Source organism: Diaphorina citri, unplaced genomic scaffold (assembly GCF_000475195.1).
Source record: "Diaphorina citri unplaced genomic scaffold, Diaci psyllid genome assembly version 1.1 scaffold1503, whole genome shotgun sequence".
Lineage (NCBI taxonomy): Eukaryota > Metazoa > Arthropoda > Insecta > Hemiptera > Psyllidae > Diaphorina > Diaphorina citri.
Window position 1 is genome coordinate 38,755 of NW_007378929.1, and position 21,311 is coordinate 60,065.

At 40.2% G+C, this 21,311-nt stretch overlaps 2 protein-coding genes across 2 annotated transcripts in view; both read left to right on the forward strand.

Moving 5' to 3' along the window:
- Positions 1 to 2,087: 2,087 nt before the first annotated feature.
- On the forward strand, positions 2,088 to 3,575 carry LOC103516188. The gene is made up of 4 exons (XM_008481149.3): positions 2,088 to 2,171; positions 2,355 to 2,401; positions 2,876 to 2,970; positions 3,160 to 3,575. Exons 1-4 carry the CDS (start codon positions 2,088 to 2,090, stop codon positions 3,363 to 3,365), a joined length of 432 nt encoding a protein of 143 aa, XP_008479371.1. The 3' UTR covers positions 3,366 to 3,575.
- Positions 3,576 to 6,702: 3,127 nt separating this feature from the next.
- The window catches only part of LOC103516189 (THO complex subunit 4), a 16,516-nt gene continuing 1,907 nt past the window's right edge, over positions 6,703 to 21,311 (forward strand). Inside the window, exons 1-4 of the mRNA XM_017446949.2 lie at positions 6,703 to 6,731; positions 6,872 to 6,982; positions 11,699 to 11,846; positions 12,449 to 12,586. Of these exons, the coding sequence (XP_017302438.1) occupies positions 6,714 to 6,731; positions 6,872 to 6,982; positions 11,699 to 11,846; positions 12,449 to 12,586 (415 nt within the window). The 5' untranslated portion in view covers positions 6,703 to 6,713. The remainder of the gene's footprint in view (positions 6,732 to 6,871; positions 6,983 to 11,698; positions 11,847 to 12,448; positions 12,587 to 21,311) is intronic.

The following is a 21,311-nucleotide window of genomic DNA, read 5'->3' on the forward strand; positions in this document are numbered from 1 at the left end:
AAATACAATGTTTCTATTCCAGTGTACTCCATGAAAGTTAGGGACACACCACTCCTCTTATTCTTTACGATTTTTTCCCCAACCTACTCACAACTTGCACTTTGCACTTATCAAAAATGATATGTGATTATTCAACCTGTGTTCTAGATCTAGACCACAAGCAAATCGGTATACTGTACTACTGAGAGAGAAACAATCAATAAATTTTATGGGCGAATGTAAATTCCCCGGATTTCATGTCCCCCGATATCGGGGGAATTTACATAGTACACATTTCGGGGGAGTTTACCATTTGAGACTCAGGTAGTCGATTTTATTTTCGGGGGTATTTACATCCGGAAATGAGGACCCTTGAAAAAATCGGGGGAATTTACATACAGCCAATTTTATTTGACGGACTGATGCCCTACTCAGTAGGGAGTAGCTGGCCTTCGTGAAAGGTGTAAATAACTAACCATTGTAGGTGTCCAACTGAAGGTCCGTTCATACTTGTAGTTCGGAAAATAATCGTGTCGTGACTGTCGTGTGTAATGGGAACATTGATGTTCCTACTTGTAGTTCGGAAAATAATCGTCTCAAGTACGTCTTGTCATTTCATCACTCTTCCTTCTCTACTCTTCTTAGCCCTTTTCTTCTTGTCCTTTTTCTTCTTCTCTTCCCCTTTCTTCTTCTCCTTCTTCCTCTTTTTCTTTTGTTTTTCCTTGTTTACTTTTCTTCTTACGTCAGACCTGTCTATAGCAAACACACTTGTGAAATATTTTCCCCCAAGAACACTTCAAGCTGACAGTGGGAGATAGAAGCGCCTTGGGATGTAACTTGGTATCTTAGTGAAGTAGTGAAGGGTGTAAATAACTAACCATTGTAGGGCCAGCCACTCAATATCAAGTAGACCTGACAGGTACGGCTGAAAAGGTCCATCTGTCCGGTCTACAGGTACCGCTACACACTCATCAGGTCTGTCAGGTGTCAGTTAGAACTGATCGAAATTTCATGAGGTGTCAGTTCTCCATCAGTTCGCCTGATGATAGACATATTATGTCTATCAGGTGTACCTGTCAGGTCTGCCTGATAATTAGAGGAGGAGAACTATCGATAGTCGGCGCCATCGATAGTTATCGATAGTTTTTTTTATTACATATTTTCCTTGTTTCTAAAGGTCTTGAACTTTGATTATTTTATTATTAAATTATTCATACCATTATTTTCTGCAACCTTGAGAACGATAAGTCCTTTCCTGCAAACTATTGCAGTTTTTTCCATCAATTTTGTTTAACCTTAGCGTGTAAATAAATAAAATGTTTCTATTCCAGTGTTGTCCATGAAAGTTAGGGACACACCACTCCTCTTATTCTTTACGACTTTTTCCCCAAACTACTAACAACTTGCACTTATTCAAAATGATATGTGATTATTCAACCTGGGTTCTAGACCACCAGCAAATCGGTATACTGTACTACTGAGAGAGAAACAATCAATAAATTTTATGGGCGAATGTAAATTCCCCGGATTCCATGTCCCCCGATATCGGGGGAATTTACATAGTACACATTTCGGGGGAGTTTACCATTTGAGACTCAGGTAGTCGATTTTATTTTCGGGGGAATTTACATCCGGAAATGAGGACCCTTGAAAAAATCGGGGGAATTTACATACAGCCAATTTTATTTGACGGACTGATGCATTAACAGTAGGGAAGAAAAAAACAACAGTCTTTTTAGTCGAAGAAAAAAAGTCTTCTTATGCCAACTGCCAATCGAGCTGGAAAGGCCAAATTGATTTTCAAGGTTGAGCACTTGAGAAGTGATTTTTACTTTTTTTAAAGTACCTACCTACATATTTCAGTTTTACGCTCAATTTTCAAGAGGGAATTTTGAGGCCCTTAGTTTTTATTATGTGAAATCTCAGGTAAAGTTTTAATACCCAAGTAAAAGGACCTAAGTAGTTTTAAATTTATACAGTCCATGTAAGCTGCCTTTGAACAGTCTTTATTCAACATACTCGAACCTGTAAACTTATCAATTCCTATATTTTGTACTACAAATGAAAATGTAAGTGAATCGTTAGTAATGGAAATTTTATCAATTTTAATGGTGGGTTTCTATTCAACAGTTTCAGGGTTTGCGCTGTACAGTCAACCGTGCCAGAACAACGAGACCTGTTATGCGGCGGATTTTCGACTCGTTTCCCCTTTTGAAAATCTCACCAAACGTCACTGATGGTAATCCGTTCTTTGTAGTTTTATAGCATGCAATAAAAACAGATCAATTTTAATGGTCGGTTTCTATTCAACAGTTTCAGGGTTTGCGCTGTACAGTCAACCGTGCCAGAACAACGAGACCTGTTATGCGGCGGATTTTCGACTCGTGTGTCACAATTCGACAGCTGTGTGCCAGTGTTCAAGGTGAGAAAAGCCGCATTTTATTAGTTAAAAATTAAAGTCGTTTCGCTGGACTTTTAGGTTGTTAAGCAACGTTGCGCTTGGTTGGTGTTTGGACGGATATCCGTCTAAAGAATCACGTTTGCCTTTTCCCGGGGCCCTATACTAAGGCTGGATGAGCCCCATGAGCCTGAAAAGCCTGATGTGATCTTAGAATATCAAGAGCCGCCTCTCACATACGTATACAACCTGTGTCGGTGGAGTAGTGGTAGATTCGTACAAGCTTAACCCATCCTTTAAGGCTGTTTTCCCCTACAGCCAAGCCTCAGGGTGAGCTTTTTGTCACTGGTGTACTGGTACTCCAGAATGAAAGCTGGGTGAGGCCCACGCAAACATGCCATTGGCACAACTTGTAAGATGTCACTTGCTATTGCCACGTGTTACCTCAGTACGACTGAAGCTAAACCTCACTTCTTTCGATCACTTATTTATTCCCAGATTCTACTATTGGAACGAAACATTCCGGGAGTGTCATCTGAATGCAACTCAGCTCAATGTATGGTTTAATAATCACAAGGAGAGACACATCTCAGGTAAGATGATAGTTTATTATTACGGGTTAAGTTTTTAACAAATTCAAGTGAATCAAGTCTCCTCACGACTTCTGTACCAAATACATAAGACCTTGTTTATGTTTAGACAGCGGGAGTAAAGGGACTTTTCAGTCTCATTTCGGCAGTATAAACAGGGTATATTCTATTATTTTCTTTCCTTGGTTCCAGATGAGCTCAACGACAGCGCTAGTGCGGCGTTCATCTCGATTGCGCTGTCCGGTATCCTGTCCATATCTCTCGGTACCTGCCTGGCCATCCTATGTGTCATGTACGCCTGTATGTTCCGCCATGTGGTGCATGAGACCTGGCCCCTGCCCAGACCCACTGGCCCCGTCAAACCCAAACCCCAGCCTAGCACGGACAAAACTAAGTGAGGCGCGAGACCAAAGCCTGGCCCCGCCAAACTCAAACCACAGCCTAGCGCGGACAAAATTAAGTGAGGCGGGAGACCAAAGCCTGGCCCCGCCAAACCCAAACCCCAGTCTAGTGCGGACAAAACTAAGTGAGGCGAGAGAAGGAGGTGAATATGAATAGGCTCAAGTACATCAGAATAAAGATATGGAACTGTGTGGGGCCCCGAAAAAGTATACATGTACCTATTGCACAGAATTTAAATTGTATGAAAGCCTGTAATTAACAGTAGGTATGCAATGTGCTACACAAGTGACTATGAGATTTAGGCGGCTCAGAGTATTGAGAACCGGCGCTAGGAAGAACGGAGAAGCTCAAGAATATTGAGAACCGGCGGCTCGAGAAGATCAAGAAGAATGGAGAAGTTCAGTTTTTCGGCTATTTAAAAATCTTTTTTTTTTTATTTAAAAATATTTCCTAAACAATAAAACAAATATATCTGCTCTTATGTAATCGGCTGAAATTTTCGATGTTCAGTTTCTCTCACGTAGGTGTAGGTACCATCCCTTTCAGGAATGAACCTGATAAATATCAATAAATCCTTCGGGTATCGGGCCCTCCCGGAGATCGAGTCTATTTTGAGAACCCCCTGGATTGTAGAAGGAAACCATGAATACAAAGGAGGTCAGTTCCCGGCGTCACTGGGACCCCAGTTTGAGAGCCCCTGCCCTATAGTAGGAAACCACGAATCCTATAATCAATCAAGCTGCCATGACAGTTTAAATACATGGAAAAGAGAGACATTTTAACTCAGTTCTCATTTCTTTCTCTCCCTTTCTCCAATTCTCCCTTTTCTCTGTCAATGTCTCCTTTCTTCCCTCTAGCCTTCTCTCTCTCCCTCTTCTACCTCTCTGGCTATTATTCTCCTTCCTTCCTCTTCTCTGTTCCTAGTATTCTCCTCTCTTTCTTCCCACCCGCTTTCTCTCCCTCCCTCTTTTTCCTAGTTTTCTCGTTTCTTCCCCCCTTCCTTCATCTCTCTTTCTCTCTCTCTTTTCTCTGTCTCCTCTCCCTCTTCTGCCTTTCAAATACTCTCTTTCTCATCTATTGGTTTTCTCTCTTCCGCTTCTCTGGTTTTTTTCTACCACCTCCTTCTCCTTCTCTCTCCATCTCCCTCACTCTCGAATATTCTGGATTATCGTCTCTCTCTTCTTTCCCTCCCGGCTATTGTCTCCCTTCCTCTCTGCTAATGTAGTCTGTTTTGTGGTTGATGCTCTGAATAGTGATTTGATTCTGGATTATCGTCTCTCTCTTCTTTCCCTCCCGGCTATTGTCTCCCTCCCTCTCTGCTAATGTAGTCTGTTTTGTGGTTGATGCTCTGAATAGTGATTTCCAATGTTCAAAAAACACGAGCTATGTATGTACATGCAGAGAGGTATGTACATGCAAAAGTAGAGGGGAGAGAAGGGGAGGGAGAAAAACTTAGAAGCTGGGGTAAAACGGAAGTAGAGATAGAGAACGGCGCTAGGAAGAACGGAGAAGCTCAAGAATATTGAGAACCGGCGGCTCGAGAAGATCAAGAAGAATGGAGAAGTTCAAGAGTATTGAGAACCGGCGCCAAGAAGAATGGAGAAGTGCAAGAGTATTGAGAACCGGCGCCAAGAAGAATGGAGATTGTGTCGTCATGGACTCAATAGCTCCCTAATGACCCCTAAAAGCCCGTTCTCACTTGTCGTTCGGAACAAAAATCATGTCGTTACTCGCGAATTCGGAACAAAAATCGTGTCGTTACTCGCGATAAGGTCTTATCGTCCCGAAATCGAAGAGATAAAGGCAGGACAGGAGAAAGCCAGAAGACGAACCTTATCTGTTTAGGAAAAGGGATTCCCCTGCCGGGAATCAAACCCACGACCTAACGCTCACAAGGTCGTTTCGAAAGTGCCCACTTGTCGTTCGAAAAAAAGGTTCCTGTAATTTAGGACGGCGCGGCGGTTCATGGTTGTGTCGTCATGGACTCAATAGCTCCCTATGACCCCTAAAAGCCCGTTCTCACTTGTCGTTCGGAACAAAAATCGTGTCGTTACTCGCGATAAGGTCTTATCGTCCCGAAATCGAAGAGATAAGGGCAGGACAGGAGAAAGCCAGAAGACGAACCTTATCTGTTTAGGAAAAGGGATTCCCCTACCGGGAATCAAACCCACGACCTAACGCTCACAAGGTCGTTTCGAAAGTGCCCACTTGTCGTTCGAAAAAAAGGTTCCTATAATTTAGGAGGTAGATTTCGGTCCTATATTTCGTACAACTATTATTTTTAATCTCCTTGTTTCTTAGGGTAGGTAAGACAAAAAATCTGGTGTGAACATCACACGACTTTCCTTATCCTATTGAATGATGCTTATTTTTATGTTCTATAGTAACTTTTACAAGTAATTTAGGAGGTAGATTTCAGTCCTATATTTCGTACAATTATTATTTTTAATCTCCTTCTTTCTTAGGGTAGGTAAGACAATAAGGGTAATAGAAAGTAAAAAAGGCAGGGTACCTACCTATACCTAGGATGTCAGAGGAAAATATGTTGTATAAAAAGGCTCTAAATTAGGTACGTTTACTAGCTGAAACTTTAAACAAATTTAAACTTTTTAATTCTCCAAAAAAGCAAGCCTTTATAAAAGACGACACATGGCTTTAAAAGACGACTTGGGTACTTTTATTACAGAGGCGTCAGCGTAATGACCTTCTACGCTTCTACCTGAATGCCGTCAGTCTCCTGTGATCGACTTGCAAAAGGCTTGTGACCCCGTGGCGCCTGAACCTATTTCGGCGTCTACCGTTCAGTCTTGTCTTTGTTCTGTGATTTCCTGGGTCTTTCACTAGGAAGTACATTGCAGACATGACTTCATTAAGTAAACTTGGTCATTGTTCAGAAGACACGCCAATGAAAAATTGCAACAAAATTTCTTTATAAACTCCTAAAGCATTTCCTTGAACATACAGTCTTGTCTTTGTTCTGTGATTTCCTGGGTCTTTCACTTGGAAGTACATTGCAGACATGACTTCATTTAGTAAACTTGGTGATTGTTCAGAAGACACGCCAATGAAAAATTGCAACAAAATTTCTTTATAAACTCCTAAAGCATTTCCTTGAACATGTCATTAATCAAGTGCAGTATTGTCTTTGTTCTGTGATTTCCTGGGTCTTTCACTAGGAAGTAAATTGCAGACATGACTTCATTTAGTAAACTTGGTCATTGTTCAGAAGACACGCCAATGAAAAATTGCAACAAAATTTCTTTATAAACTCCTAAAGCATTTCCTTGAACATGTCATTAATCAAGATTGTTTTCCTCTTTTGATTTCAGGGTGATGTTGATAGCATGTGGACACATGATCTCTACGTAATGCCCCCTGTTTTACCTTCTAATTAAAAAAAAGTTCCCTGTTCCCTTTGAAATTCCCAAAATGAAAAGGAGGGGGTAATAACTTTTTCCCCGGGGAAAAGCAGCGTGGGTTGCCCAAGGTAGGAAAAGATCTTTACGATTCAGCCAGTTACGGAGGTGGCCGATCAATGGGAGGAGGTGGCGGTGGCTCTGGCAAATTACTCATCAGTAATTTAGATTTCGGTGTCAGCAACAGTGATATCAAAGTAATTGTTAAACGTTAACCTGTCCTCGACCTGCTATACCTTGTATAGTGTGGACAATTTTCTCCCCCCTTTTCTTCAATGTCTCCGAGATTCTGTGTTTGTGTTTTGAAGAGTTGGACCTCTTGTTGAAGAGCGGGACCTTTTCAGCTTGAGTTGATTGTTAAGATATCATCAGTGTGATGTGTTTATGTGTTTGGCCTCTTCAGCCAGTCAACATTCAAGCCTTCTCCATTTCCTGCTAGTGTCAATGAGTGCAAAGTGATCTTTCTATGGCAAATGATCTGTCTACTGCAAGGACAAGATGAAATTCAAGTTAGTCAAGAAGAAGATGAAATTATTATGCTGATTTGTAGAGAAGGATCTCTTTCTATGGCAAAGTGCTCTTTCTAAGCTTATGCAACCCAAATGATGTGCAACCCAAATGATCTGTCTACTGCAAGGACAAGATGAAATTCAAGTTAGTCAAGAAGAAGATGAAATTATTATGCTGATTTGTAGAGAAGGATCCTTCCTGATTATTTGAACAATGGATGACTTTGTAGATGAACTTATTCCTAGCTGATTGAAAGACAATAACCAGGCAAATTTCCATTAGTATCACCTGCCAGTTTGGATAAGAATCAATGACTTCAGTAAACTCTTTGAGACAGCCTTTGTTTTGCAGACTAGTTGTTTGCGTTTATGCTGATAGCCAAAGTTTTGATCCAGAGAGATTGTTGTTTAAAAGTCCCAAGTTAAAAGCCAATGGCTGTTGTTTGAGATGTAATTGTATAAAAATATCTTTAGATATCTACCAAGGTTAGAAAGTCCAAGTTGTATAGGATAAGAAATGTACCTACCTATCTGGAAAACCAGCGTGTCCTGTTGAAGATGAATTAAGCCTTTGGAAATGTTTCTTATTGAGGGTATTATTTTGCGAAATTTGTTCAGTCTACCTGAACTAAATATGAAGTTTATGGCCAAGCCTGAAAAGATTTGAATGTGTCAAAGGCATTCTATGTTTTGAAATGTTTTCATGTTGTACCTTCTGGCTATGTTCAAAGAATGAAGATACCAGAAATGGTAAAAAGGATCAATAGTTTATTGTCTCCAAAGGCAAAAGATAAAAAGAACAAACATCTGCAAAGAACAGAGGCAAAATAAAAAACATCTACAAGAAACATTTAAAGAATCAATGTTGGAAGAAAATCATGGCATTTCTGTAGAGTTCTTCAATCCTGTTGTAAACATCAGACATCTCGGAAACTTCTGCTCAAGTCTTCTTTTTCCATTATTCCCTTGGACTACTTCAGTTGATGTTGGGATTTCAAATGCTTCCATGCATCTTCATGTCTTGACCAATGTCACTTGTGGCTGAATGCATTGGGCAGCACGTGTAGCAGCATTTGGAAATTGGTTTGACCAAATCTCTATTTATTTTTTTAACTCTCCCTTTGAATCTCCGTTTTTTTCCCCCTCTTTCAAACTTGAAAATTTTAAAAACAAAATCTATGGCTGAAATTTGGTTTGTTTTCTTTCTAGATTTTGTGGGCCAGGTTTTTTATTTTCTATTTATAATAATTGGCCATGCACTAAAAGATAAAATGAATTGAAATTTGATAATCTGATGTCAGCTCTTGGCAGATGAAATTTGGGATTTTAAAGTTTTTTGTTCACTTTTTTTTAGTTTTCCACCAAGTTCAAAGATTTTAAAAAGACAACCCTCTGTAAAAAAACATTTGAAACATTTGAAATGTGAACATTTTGCTTATAGGCAGAGCCATTTTAAATGTATACTTGTTACCTACTTATAAGTGAAAATGTTTTAAATGTAAAGCTTTTCCTTATATGTAAAAACATTCTTATTGTAAACCTTGCTTATAGGCAAAACCATTGAATATTTTACCTGTAAATGTTTCACATATAAGCAACATCATTGTGAAAAGTACAAGGGAAAAGAGTTGGGAGAATGAGAGAAAAGCACAAGGGAGACCGAAGAAAAGGTGGAAGGATTGTGTGAATCAAGACCTGGGTGAGAAAAATTTATCAGGACGTGAGGTACATAATAGGGCTGCCTGGAAGAGACTGAAACACCGACCTTATTTAAATAGGAAAAGGCTAGAAAGAAGAAGATTGTAAAAATTACATTTCTTTTCAACCCTCAGTGGTGGAGTAGTCAATACACACAACTAGTAATTAGGAGGTTTTGAGTTCAATCCCAGCCAAAGTATGGAATTTTATTCTAGAGAACGTTAGAGAATTTGACCACAATGACAGTTAGTAGCAGCCTACTGGTGGGGGTAAAAAGACCCTTAGCTCTAGTCAAGCAGTAGAGATGAGAGCTATTATTATTCATGTTTTGCCTATCAGCTATTGAGAGGTGATCTGGAAGGAGGGTGTTACGTCCCTTACGCCCTTTCTCGGGAGTCTACATTTTTAGGTAGCAAATTTGATTCTTAACACGACTGTGAAAGAATTATCTTCCCATCTCTTTTCTACGACATGTTATGGTCATTTTTGAGAACCCCATAACATAATGTTGTTCATTTGAAAATCAAAACTTTGGATTCAAAAGTCATAACAATGAATAAGAAAGTTCCTTTTTGTGTTTAACCTTTTACTATAAGAACACTTATCACTGCTCAAATTGTGAAAGCTCCTTTTTGCGTCCAACCTAACGCTTTACACTGGTCACTGCTCATTTGTGCTGGTCCTTTTGTACCAATTTCCCATTGACGTGACTCCTGAACAAGTACCAAAACTTTAAACCCGATTATCTCGAAACTATGTTTTTGCAGTTATGCCCCTCTTCCAGATCAGACCTCAATTTTGAAATATGATTTATGTAAATTCCTTGGTTCACATTTTCTTGTTTTCGCGTAAAGCTTTTCCTTATATGTAAAAACATTCTTATTGTAAACCTTGCTTATAGGCAAATCCATTGAATATTTTACCTGTAAATGTTTCACATATAAGCAACATCATTGTGAAAAGTACAAGGGAAAAGAGTTGAGAGAATGAGAGAAAAGCACAAGGGAGACCGAAGAAAAGGTGGAAGAATTGTGTGAATCAAGAGAAAAATTTATCAGGACGTGTGGTACATAATAGGGCTGCCTGGAAGAGACTGACAAATCCCAACCATATTTAAACAAGGAAAGGCTAGGAAGAAGAAGATTGTAAAAATTACATTTCTTTTCAACCCTCAGTGGTGGAGTAGTCAACACACACAACTAGTAATTATGAGGTTGTGAGTTCAATCCCAGCCAAAGTATGGAATTTTATTCTAGAGAATGTTAGAGAATTTGACCACAATGACAGTTAGTAGCAGCCTACTGGAGCGGGTAAAAGGACCCTTAGCTCTAGTCAAGCAGTAGAGATGAGAGCTATTATTATTCATGTTTTGCCTATCAGCTATTGAGAGGTGATCTGGAAGGAGTAGTAGCAGCCTACTGGTGCGGGTAAAAGGACCCTTAAGCTCTTGTCAAGCAGTAGAGATGAGAGCTATTATTATTCATGTTTTGCCTATCAGCTATTGAGAGGTGATCTGGAAGGAGGGCGTTACGTCCCTTACGCCCTTTCTCGGGAGTCTACATTTTTAGGTAGCAAATTTTATTCTTAACACGACATGTTATGGTCATTTTTGAAAACCCCATAACATAATGTTGTTCATTTGAAAATCAAAACTTTGGTAATTATTCAAAAGTCATAACAATGAATAAGAAAGTTCCTTTTTATTAACACGACTGTGAAAGAATTATCTTCCCATCTCTTTTCTACGCATATTATGGTCATTTTTGAGAACCCCATAACATAATGTTGTTCATTTGAAAATCAAAACTTTGGTAATTATTCAAAAGTCATAACAATGAATAAGAAAGTTCCTTTTTGTGTTTAACCTTTTACTATAAGAACACTTATCACTGCTCAAATTGTGAAAGCTCCTTTTTGCGTCCAACCTAACGCTTTACACTGGTCACTGCTCATTTGTGCTGGTCCTTTTGTACCAATTTCCCATTGACGTGACTTCTGAACAAGTACCAAAACTTTAAACCCGATTATCTCGAAACTATGTGTTTGCAGTTATGCCCCTCTTCCAGATCAGACCTCAATTTTGAAATATGATTTATGTAAATTCCTTGGTTCACATTTTCTTGTTTTCGCCGAAACTGTGTAAAAAAAATAGCATGCAAAAACGAAATTTCTCTAGCACTTTTCCGGACTGTCAAAACTGTTTTAGCGATGACGAGACAAAATTTCCAGCAGTCGCTGCGGTGTAACTGCTACGTATCGGGGGAAATTTCCTTCGCGTGTGTATGTTTTGCTGATACCCTTCGGAAAAACAGGGGCGAAAGCTCGCCATCCAATGTTGGTAGCGGCGAAAAAGGGAAAAACTAACGATTTCACAGGAAAAGGGAGGGAGGGCGAAACTATGTTTTTGCACTTATGCCCCTCTTCCAGATCAGACCTCAATTTTGAAATATGATTTATGTAAATTCCTTGGTTCACATTTTCTCGTTTTCGCGGCCGGGGGAGTGCGCGTGCGTTACGACTGTCGATGTGTGTGTTGCAGGAGTTGTTCTCAGAGTTTGGGCCTCTCAAGTCTTGCAGTTATGCCCCTCTTCCAGATCAGACCTCAATTTTGAAATATGATTTATGTAAATTCCTTGGTTCACATTTTCTTGTTTTCGCGGCCGGGGGAGTGCGCGTGCGTTACGACTGTCGATGTGTGTGTTGCAGGAGTTGTTCTCAGAGTTTGGGCCTCTCAAGTCGGCCAAACTTCACTATGACAGATCGGGGCGCTCTTTGGGAACCGCTGACCTTATCTACGAGAGACGCTCGGACGCCATCAAAGCCATGAAACAGTACAATGGAGTCCCTCTGGATGGTATGTACCTACTTCTTTTTAGACCATTTAGATTTTGTCAAGTGTGATGTTATTATTGTTCGTCTTTGTGTGGCAGCAAACGTTGGCTTTGCCACCCTGGCTAGCTTGGAGGGGAGCATGTCTACCTTGTGAATGGTAGGCAGGACTGTATTTAGGGATGCCCCTCCCCCCTTCAAGCTTTATTTTTCTCCTTTACCAGACTCTAAATTAGGAGCATCCAAACTCTACAATGGATATTTCCACCCATTTCTCAATCATTATTTTAATTTGGATTGATTACAATAGATACTTTCTCATTATCTTATACAGGGTCCGCCAACGGATTAGTATGTTTTTCAAATGGGTAGTACTCGGCGTCTGGGCCCCTCAGAGTGGTGGGGTTGGTCTCAATGTGTTCACAACGAAGGGGAGTTTTTTACATGGTTTTAGTTGGTGATAACCCAGCAATTGTTAGAAGGAGACTACGACCAGCGTAAGTTGTTTTGTGAGCAAATGCAATCGGTGTTCAACGACAAATACTTATACATTCCCTATTGCTAGTATAAAGTAAAAACTAGTACAGTTTTTGGTCAATATTGACACTTTGCTCGTCTGTTTGTCAGGTCGGCCCATGCAGATCCAGTTGGCGGCTGATGTTTCAGTGCTGGAGAACACAGTTCCTCGACCTGTAGCGAGAGGCGGCAGGGGAGGTGCCAGTGGGGGATATCGGAATGGAACCGCCCCCACGTATCGACCCAGAGGCGGATTAAAAAAAACTTTATAACACTACCTACATTAATTTAAAAATTTAGTCTAATTGAGGAAAAAGAGTTACCTAGTTTAATTGAGAAGCTTATAATCTTATAAACAACCCCTGGAAATGTACCCTTTTATTTGTGAAATCTAATAATTTATTAAAATGTTAAATTGATGTATGTAAAAAACTAAATCCACACGAAAAAATAGCGTAATCACTGAAACTTTGCCTGTGAAACTGTGTAAAAAAATAGCATGCAAAAACGAAATTTCCCTAGCACTTTTCCGGACTGTCAAAACTGTTTTAGCGATGACGAGACGAAATTTCCAGCAGTCTCTGCGGAGGAGAACTGCTACGTATCGAGGGAAATTTCCTTCGCGTGTGTATGTTTTGCTGATACCCTTCGAAAAACAGGGGCGAAAGCTCGCCATCCAATGTTGGTAGCGGCGAAAAAGGGAAAAACTAACGATTTCACAGGAAAAGGGAGGGAGGGGAAGAGAGAAAGGAGTATGTTTTTAATAAAAATAGGGGTGGAAAATGTTCGGGGTGGTTAAAATGGGATAGTGGAGGGGTGAGGTAGAAAATGGGTCAAGGGGAGGTAAGAATGGGTGGGAGGGGAGAATGATAGGACAAAAGAAGGGAGTGGGGGAAAGGAGCAGGTGGAAATTCAATGGGGGAGGTAGAAGTAATAAGTAGGGGAGTAAATCGATAGGGGGTGAGGTAGAAGATGGAGTAGGGGGAGTTGAGAATGGGTTGGAGGGGAGTAAAGAATGAAGTAAAAGGGGAAGAAGAAAGACAAGGGCATGGGAGGGATGGTAAGTAGGTTGGAAGAGAAATGAGAAAGAGGTAGACTGATCGATGGAGGGGAGATATAAATGGGCTAAGGGGTGGTAAGAATGGGTTCAAGGGGTGGTAAGAATGGGCTCGAGGGGTTGTAGACGGACAGGACGAAGAAAGGACATTGGGGAGGGTAGGTAGAATGAGGAAGGGGGACGTAGAAATGATCGATAGGGGGAGAGACAGAAATAGAATGGGAGAGGGGAAGATATAAAGAGGAGAGAGGTAAAATGATTGGGAGGAGAGAGGGAGAGGAATATTAAGGGGGGAAGCGCAAAAAAAGGGGGAAAGGGGAGACTTTTTGAAATGTGGGTTTGTGTGAGGAGAGGAAGAATGCCCACGCTTGCGCAATGGTGTGGCAAAGATTTTCCCTTGCCTTCTAAGGGTGGTTAGGAGGACTCTTTGGCAGAAGCAGTCAGAAGAGAAGTTACAGTAGAAGATTAACCTATAGGTATTTACAAAGGAATGTTTTTTACGAAAAAAAAAAAAAAAAAAAAAAAAGAAAAAAATTTATGGGGGGGGGGAAAAAAAAAAAGGGGAAAGGGGGCTTTTTAAAAAAAAAAAAAAAAAAATGGACAAGTTCATGGGTAGGTGAGAATATGAGGTAAGAGTGCATTTTTCAGAGAGTCAGCTTAGAGCTTAGAACAAGAGGTTCCATTTTGCTATCAGTTTAGCAGGTGAGATTAGAAACCTACATACCTACGTACTTATGTCGGTTCAAAGGGTTGCAGATGAGGGAGAGAGAAACCGACATTCCTATTAAAGGCACCAGACATAGGTGTTGGGCTCCAATGGTTCGAACATTACAAATGTTGCTACCTTATGAATCAGAAACACTACAATTTTATTTGTCCAATAAAAGTTAACTCTACTATCAGAAAAAGTCCAAATTAGGAAAAGAAAATAAAATTCATTTTGCACTTTGATACCTACCTACTCGTAAAATAAACTCTTTTGTTGATGATGTCAGCTCTCAGCTTTTCGTGCTGTTATTTTACTGGTAATATAAGCACGCAAACTCAATGGTTTGTTACTTTTGATTTCAAATTTCAACAAACGGTTCAAAAAATTTCGAATTCGCGCCACTCGTGCAACTAGCACAGCTAGCACACAAAAGTTTCAATTTTACCCGCTAGAGCGCATCCGTATCGCTGGCTCCGCGCGTCATCGACGCCATTTTGTCTTTCCTCCCAAAGTAAACAAAAGAATTGCTTAGAGCTTAGAACAAGATGTTCCATTTTGTCAACAGTTTAGCAGGTGAGATTAGAAACCTACATACCTACTTATGTAGGTTCAAAGGGTTGCAGATGAGGGAGAGAGAAACCGACATTCCTAAAGGCACCAGACATAGGTATTGGGCTCCAATGGTTCGAAAATTACAAATTTAAGTTCCTACCTTATGAATCAGAAACACTACAATTTTATTTGTCCAATAAAAGTTAACTCTAATTAACACAGACTATCAGAAAAAGTCCAAATTAGGAAAAGAAAATAAAATTCATTTTGCACTTTGATACCTACCTACTCGTAAAATAAGCTCTTTTGTTGATGATGATTTTGTTACTTTTGATTTCAAATTTCAGCAAACCGTTCAAAAAATTTCAAATTCGCGCCACTCGTGCAACTAGCACAGCAGCTAGCACACAAAATTTCTGATTTTACCCGCTAGAGCGCATCCGTATCGCTGGCTCCGCGCGTCATCGACGCCATTTTGTCTTTCCTCCCAAAGTAAACAAAAGAATTTTTCTCAAGTCCGTTCTGTCGAAGGTTTTTCCGGGATTTTTCTTTAGAAAAACGGCCTGAAAACGGTTTTATCTGTGTAAATTAAGTGTAGTTTTTTGTGTGTGACTTTAATCTGTGAGAAGAACTCTGTCAAAATGAACAAAATCGAAATGAGCTTGGACGACATCATCAAAAACTCGAAGGATATTAAGAACTTCAACAGACGAGATTGGGCTCCAATGGTTAAACAGACTATCAGAAAAAGTCCAAATTAGGAAAAGAAAATAAAATTCATTTTGCACTTTGATACCTACCTACTCGTACTCGTAAAATAAGCTCTTTTGTTGATGATGATGATGATGATGATGTCAGCTTTTCGTGCTGTTATTTTACTGGTAATATAAGCACGCAAAACGCAAACTCAAAATGTTTTGTTACTTTTGATTCCAAATTTCAACAAACCGTTCAAAAAATTTCAAATTCCCGCCACTCGTGCAACTAGCACAGCTAGCACACAAAAGTTCTAATTTTACCCGCTAGAGCGCATCCGTATCGCTGGCTCCGCGCGCCGCGCGTCATCGACGCCATTTTGTCTTTCCTTTTCCTCCCCAAGTAAACAAAAGAATTTTTCTCAAGTGACTCAAGTCCGTTCTGTCGAAGGTTTTTCCGGGATTTTTCTTTGGAAAAACGGCCTGAAAACGGTTTTATCTGTGTAAATTAAGTGTAGTTTTTTGTGTGTGACTTTAATCTGTGAAAAGAACTCTGTCAAAATGAACAAAATCGAAATGAGCTTGGACGACATCATCAAAAACTCGAAGGATATTAAGAACTTCAACAGACGAGACTTTTATCTGTGTAAATTAAGTGTAGTTTTTTGTGTGTGACTTTAATCTGTGAAAAGAACTCTGTCAAAATGAACAAAATCGAAATGAGCTTGGACGACATCATCAAAAACTCGAAGGATATTAAGAACTTCAACAGACGAGGCCGTGGTGGTTCTCGTGGTACAAGAGGCAGTGTGGGAGGCCGTGACAGGATTAGACGGACTTCAGGGGGGCCCAGTTTCAAGAGGAGCCCTGCCAGGCGAAGCGCCAGTGCGGGGGGTAGACCGTTTACTCGGTCCCCCCGTGGGGGAGGTGGATACAGATCTGTCCCCTATGCTAAGGTGAGTCATCGGGCAGTCTCCGCAGTCTTGTCTTTGTTCTGTGATTTCCTGGGTCTTTCACTAGGAAGTACATTGCAGACATGACTTCATTAATTTAGTAAACTTGGTCATTGTTCAGAAGATCAGAAGACACGCCAATGAAAAATTGCAACAAAATTTCTTTATAAACTCCTAAAGGATTTCCTTGAACATGTCATTAATCAAGATTGTTTTCCTCTTTTGATTTCAGGGTGATGTTGATAGCATGTGGACACATGATCTTTACGTTTTTTTTCGGCTATTTAAAAATCTTTTTTTTTTTTGTAGGTATTTAAAAATATTTCCTAAACAATAAAACAAATATCTGCTCTTATGTAATCGGCTGAAATTTTAGATGTTCAGTTTCTCTCACGTAGGTGCCATCCCTTTCAGGAATGAACCTGATAAATATCAATAAATCCTTCGGTTATCGGGCCCTGCCGTAGATCGAGTCTATTTTGGATTGTAGAAGGAAACCATGAATCCAAATGAGGTCAGTTTCCGTGGTCACTGGGACCCCAGTTTGAGAGCCCCTACCCTATAGTAGGAAACCATGAATCCTATAATCAATCAAGCTGCCATGACAGTTCAAAAACATGGAAAAGAGAGACATTTTAACTCGGTTCTCATTTCTTTCTCTCCCTTCCTCCAATTCTACCTTTTCTCTGTCAATGTCTCCTTTCTTCCCTCTAGCCTTCTCTCTCTCCCTCTTCTATCTCTCTGGCTATTATTCTCCTTCCTTCCTTTTCTCTGTTCCTAGTATTCTCCTCTCTTTCTTCCCACCCGCTTTCTCTCCCTCCCTCTTTCTCCTAGTTTTCTCGTTTCTTCCCCCCTTCCTTCATCTCTCTTTCTCTCTCTCTTTTCTCTGTCTCCTCTCCCTCTTCTGCCTTTCAAATACTCTCTTTCTCATCTATTGGTTTTCTCTCTTCCGCTTCTCTGGTTTTTTTCTACCACCTCCTTCTCCTTCTCTCTCCATCTCCCTCACTCTCGAATATTCTGGATTATCGTCTCTCTCTTCTTTCCCTCCCGGCTATTGTCTCCCTTCCTCTCTGCTAATGTAGTCTGTTTTGTGGTTGATGCTCTGAATAGTGATTTCCAATGTTCAAAAAACACGAGCTATGTATGTACATGCAGAGAGGTATGTACATGCAAAAGTAGAGGGGAGAGAAGGGGAGGGAGAAAAACTTAGAAGCTGGGGTAAAACGGAAGTAGAGATAGAGAACAGGAGAAGTAGAGGGGAGAAAATGGAGGAGGAAAAAAGGGTAGTAGAGGAAGAGAAAGAAGAGGAGGGTAGGTGATAGGGAGGAGATTATGGGTGAAATTGGAGGGGAAAGAAGAGTAATATGGAAAGATAAAGGGAGCCAAAGTTGAGGAGAGAAAATGGTAGGGAGAGAAGGCTAGAAGAGGAGGGAGAAAAGGGTAGAAGCCGGGGTAAAACGGAAGTAGGGATAAAGAACAGGGGAAGCGGGAAGCGGAGAGAAGACAAAGGAGGAAGGAAAAAGGGGAGTAATGGAAGGGAAAGAAGTGGAGGGTAGGAGAAGGGGAAGAGGGGAGATTATGGAGGGGGGATTATGGGCGAAATTGGAGGGGAGAGTCATGCTTGCATTCTAAAAATTATTCTAAAAAGTGGAAAAAACACATCCGAAACCTGTCAAAAGTTTGCGTTTCCCCACTTACGTAACACATGACACCTGTAGGTGTGTGGGTTGTCATTTGCTTTACCACATAACTGACACCTGCGCTACAGGGTGTTCATATAATCCCATCTCCCCTCTTATCGCCAAATCTTTGAAAAAGCTCAAAAAGAGTTAGCCAGAGGTCGCTCAAATTTTGCCGTAACATGAATCTCTCTTTACATTTGTCCAAGTCTCTTATTATTTATTTCTTTTGATCATTCCAGTATCTACCCTGTCAGGCGCGTACTTAGGAAAAAGTTCTGGCACGGATTTCACCCCCACAGATACGTAACCACGGATAGGTAAGTTGGTCCCCATTTGAATCCTTCCCTGATTATTTAAATGGTTATTATCTATGTACCTATTCGTATAAGCTTAACACATCTTAAGCCCCTGTACCTGTTTGCCCCTACACACCTAAGCCTCAAAGCGTACATAAGTATATTGCTTTATTTATGTAGGTATGTATATTTATTTATGTAGGTATGTTTATTGCTGTCCACAATGGATGAATGGATCCATCCTTATTTTTATTATTCAACAAGTTCGCGGAGTACACGGATGATATAATTGTTACAATCTGCTGAAGGCGGTCTGAAATTTAGACCCTATAGGTATGTATATTGCTGTCCACAATGGATGAATGGATCCATTCTTATTTTTATTATTCAACAAGTTCGCGGAGTACACGGATGATATAATTGTTACAATCTGCTGAAGGCGGTCTGAAATTTAGACCCTAACCGTCCAGTACTACACAAGGTACGTGCCAAATTTAAGTCCAGAAAACCACAACATTGTCATTTGAGAGTTATTTCAATGCTTCCTCTTTCATCCACAGGTACCGTCACCTCTGTTCCGTCCCCTGTACCTCGTCCTTCTTCTCCCACGTCTCCCTCTTCATCCGCCCGTCCTACTTCCTAGGGGGAAAGGGGAGACTTTTTAGTCCGTCCTTCCTTTATCATTACAATAGTAATAAAAAGGTATAAGGGACGGACTATTGTATTCGCCTCGACCTATTCGTAAATTCGTATAAGCTTAACACATCTTAAGCCCCTGTACCTGTTTGTCCCTACACACCTAAGTCTCAAAGCTTATGTATATTGCTTTATTTATGTAGGTATGTATATTGCTATCCACAATGGATGAATGGATCCATCCTTATTTTTATTATTTAACAAGTTCGCGGAGTACACGGATGATATAATTGTTACAATCTGCTGAAGGCGGTCTGAAATTTAGACCCTAACCGTCCAGTACTACACAAGGTATGTGCCAAATTTAAGTCCAGAAAACCACAAAATTGTCATTTGAGAGTTATTTCAATGCTTCCTCTTTCGTCCACAGGTACCGTCACCTCTGTTCCGTCCCCTGTACCTCGTCCTTCTTCTTTGATAATCTGATATGAAATTTGGGATTTTAAAGTTTTTTTGTTCACATTTTTTTTTTAGTTTTCCAACAAGTTCAAAAGATTTTAAAAAGACAACCCTCTGTAAAAAACATTTGAAACTTTTGAAATGTGAACATTTTGCTTATAGGCAGAGCCATTTTAAATGTATACTTGTTACCTACTTATAAGTGAAAATGTTTTAAATGTAAAGCTTTTCCTTATATGTAAAACATTCTTATTGTAAACCTTGCTTATAGGCAAAACCATTGAATATTTTACCTGTAAATGTTTCACATATAAGCAACATCATTGTGAAAAGTACAAGGGAAAAGAGTTGAGAGAATGAGAGAAAAGCACAAGTGAGACCAAAGAAAAGGTGGAAGGATTGTGTGAATCAAGACCTGGGAGAGAAAAATTTATCAGGCCGTGAGGTACCTACATAATAGGGCTGCCTGGAAGAGACTGAAACACCGACCTTATTTAAATAGGAAAAGGCTAGGAAGAAGAAGATTGTAAAAATTACATTTCTTTTCAACCCTCAGTGGTGGAGTAGTCAACACACACAACTAGTAATTATGAGGTTGTGAGTTCAATCCCAGCCAAAGTATGGAATTTTATTCTAGAGAACGTTAGAGAATTTGACCACAATGACAGTTAGTAGCAGCCTACTGGTGCGTGTAAAAGGACCCTTAAACTCTAGTCAAGCAGTAGAGATGAGAGCTATTATTATTCATGTTTTGCCTATCGGTTATTAAGAGGTGATCTGGAAGGAGGGCGTTACGTCCCTTACGCCCTTTCTCGGGAGTCTACATTTTTAGGTAGCAAATTTTGTCCTTAATACGACTGTGAAAGAATCATCTTCCCATCTCTTTTCTACGACATGTTATGGTCATTTTTGAGAACCCCATAACATAATGTTGTTCATTTGAAAATCAAAACTTTGGTAATATTTTCTCAATTGCAACTCCTCCATTGGAGTTAAAGTTTAGGAGAAGGCTTTAATCACAGGATTCTTAGTGAGTTCTTCCACCCAACTGGAAAAGTCTTGGAGAGTTGGTTCTAATTACTTCTAAGCTACAGCTGATGTTGCCAAAGTTGCTCTACTAGTGAATAGAGTGCGTTTCAGATTGTGGCTTAGTCCAAAAAAACTGAAAAAATCGGATTTTGCGAATTAGTCTGTTCTTCCTTTTAGTCCTTCATTTATTTTACTCATTCTGGCAGTTTATACATTCTACTCACATTTGTCCAACAGTTTCTTATCACTACTATGCTGCGTTATCATGGAGAGAGAATGAAACACCAGCTGAGCTGTCCTGTAGCGGCGCGCGCAATCTACAGGGTTGCCGAAAAGTTCGTCTAGAGCGGCCGTCTGACAAATGTTGATGGCGTACGTATACAGGATCTTCTCGGCCGAAGCGCTCGCACTTTGGAGTACCCCTGTAGGAGGAAAACAGAAAGGAAATTAACGAACCGAACGAACCAAAGTTTTTTTTTGTTCTGAGCAAGTGAGCAACGGTTACGGCCGTTATTCAGAGATTAGATGAAATTCGGAAAAAAAGTTTACTTTCTCGGGACTTTAGTTTTCGACCTAAGTCACTCAAACTTTGCAGAGAGGTTCTTTATAAAATGTAGATCAAAAGTCTCCTTGGGCCGAACCTCGAAAAATGTACGGCTCAGCCACTATTCAGGAGTTTAGTGTTGAAAAAGCTCAAAAAAAAAAAAAAAAAATTCTCTTTTCTCAGGACTTTAGTTTTTGACACAAGTCAATCGAACTTTGCACAGGGGTTTTCTGCCTCGTGTATCTTTAGGGATACACCCCACAACATAGTACAAAAAAACTCACCAGGCTGAGAGTTCAACTTCTTACAGTCCCCGAGACACTGGCTGGTCTGCTTCTTGAGGGCGCCTATCACGCTCTTTA

Coding starts and splice junctions, on each gene's coding strand:
- LOC103516188 (XM_008481149.3), top strand. CDS start 2,088: ATGGTGGGTTTCTATTCAACAGTTTCAGGGTTTGCGCTGTACAGTCAA. Junction 2,172..2,354: donor AGACCTGTTATGCGGCGGAT/TTTCGACTCGTT, acceptor TATGCGGCGGAT/TTTCGACTCGTGTGTCACAA. Junction 2,971..3,159: donor CAAGGAGAGACACATCTCAG/GTAAGATGATAG, acceptor CCTTGGTTCCAG/ATGAGCTCAACGACAGCGCT.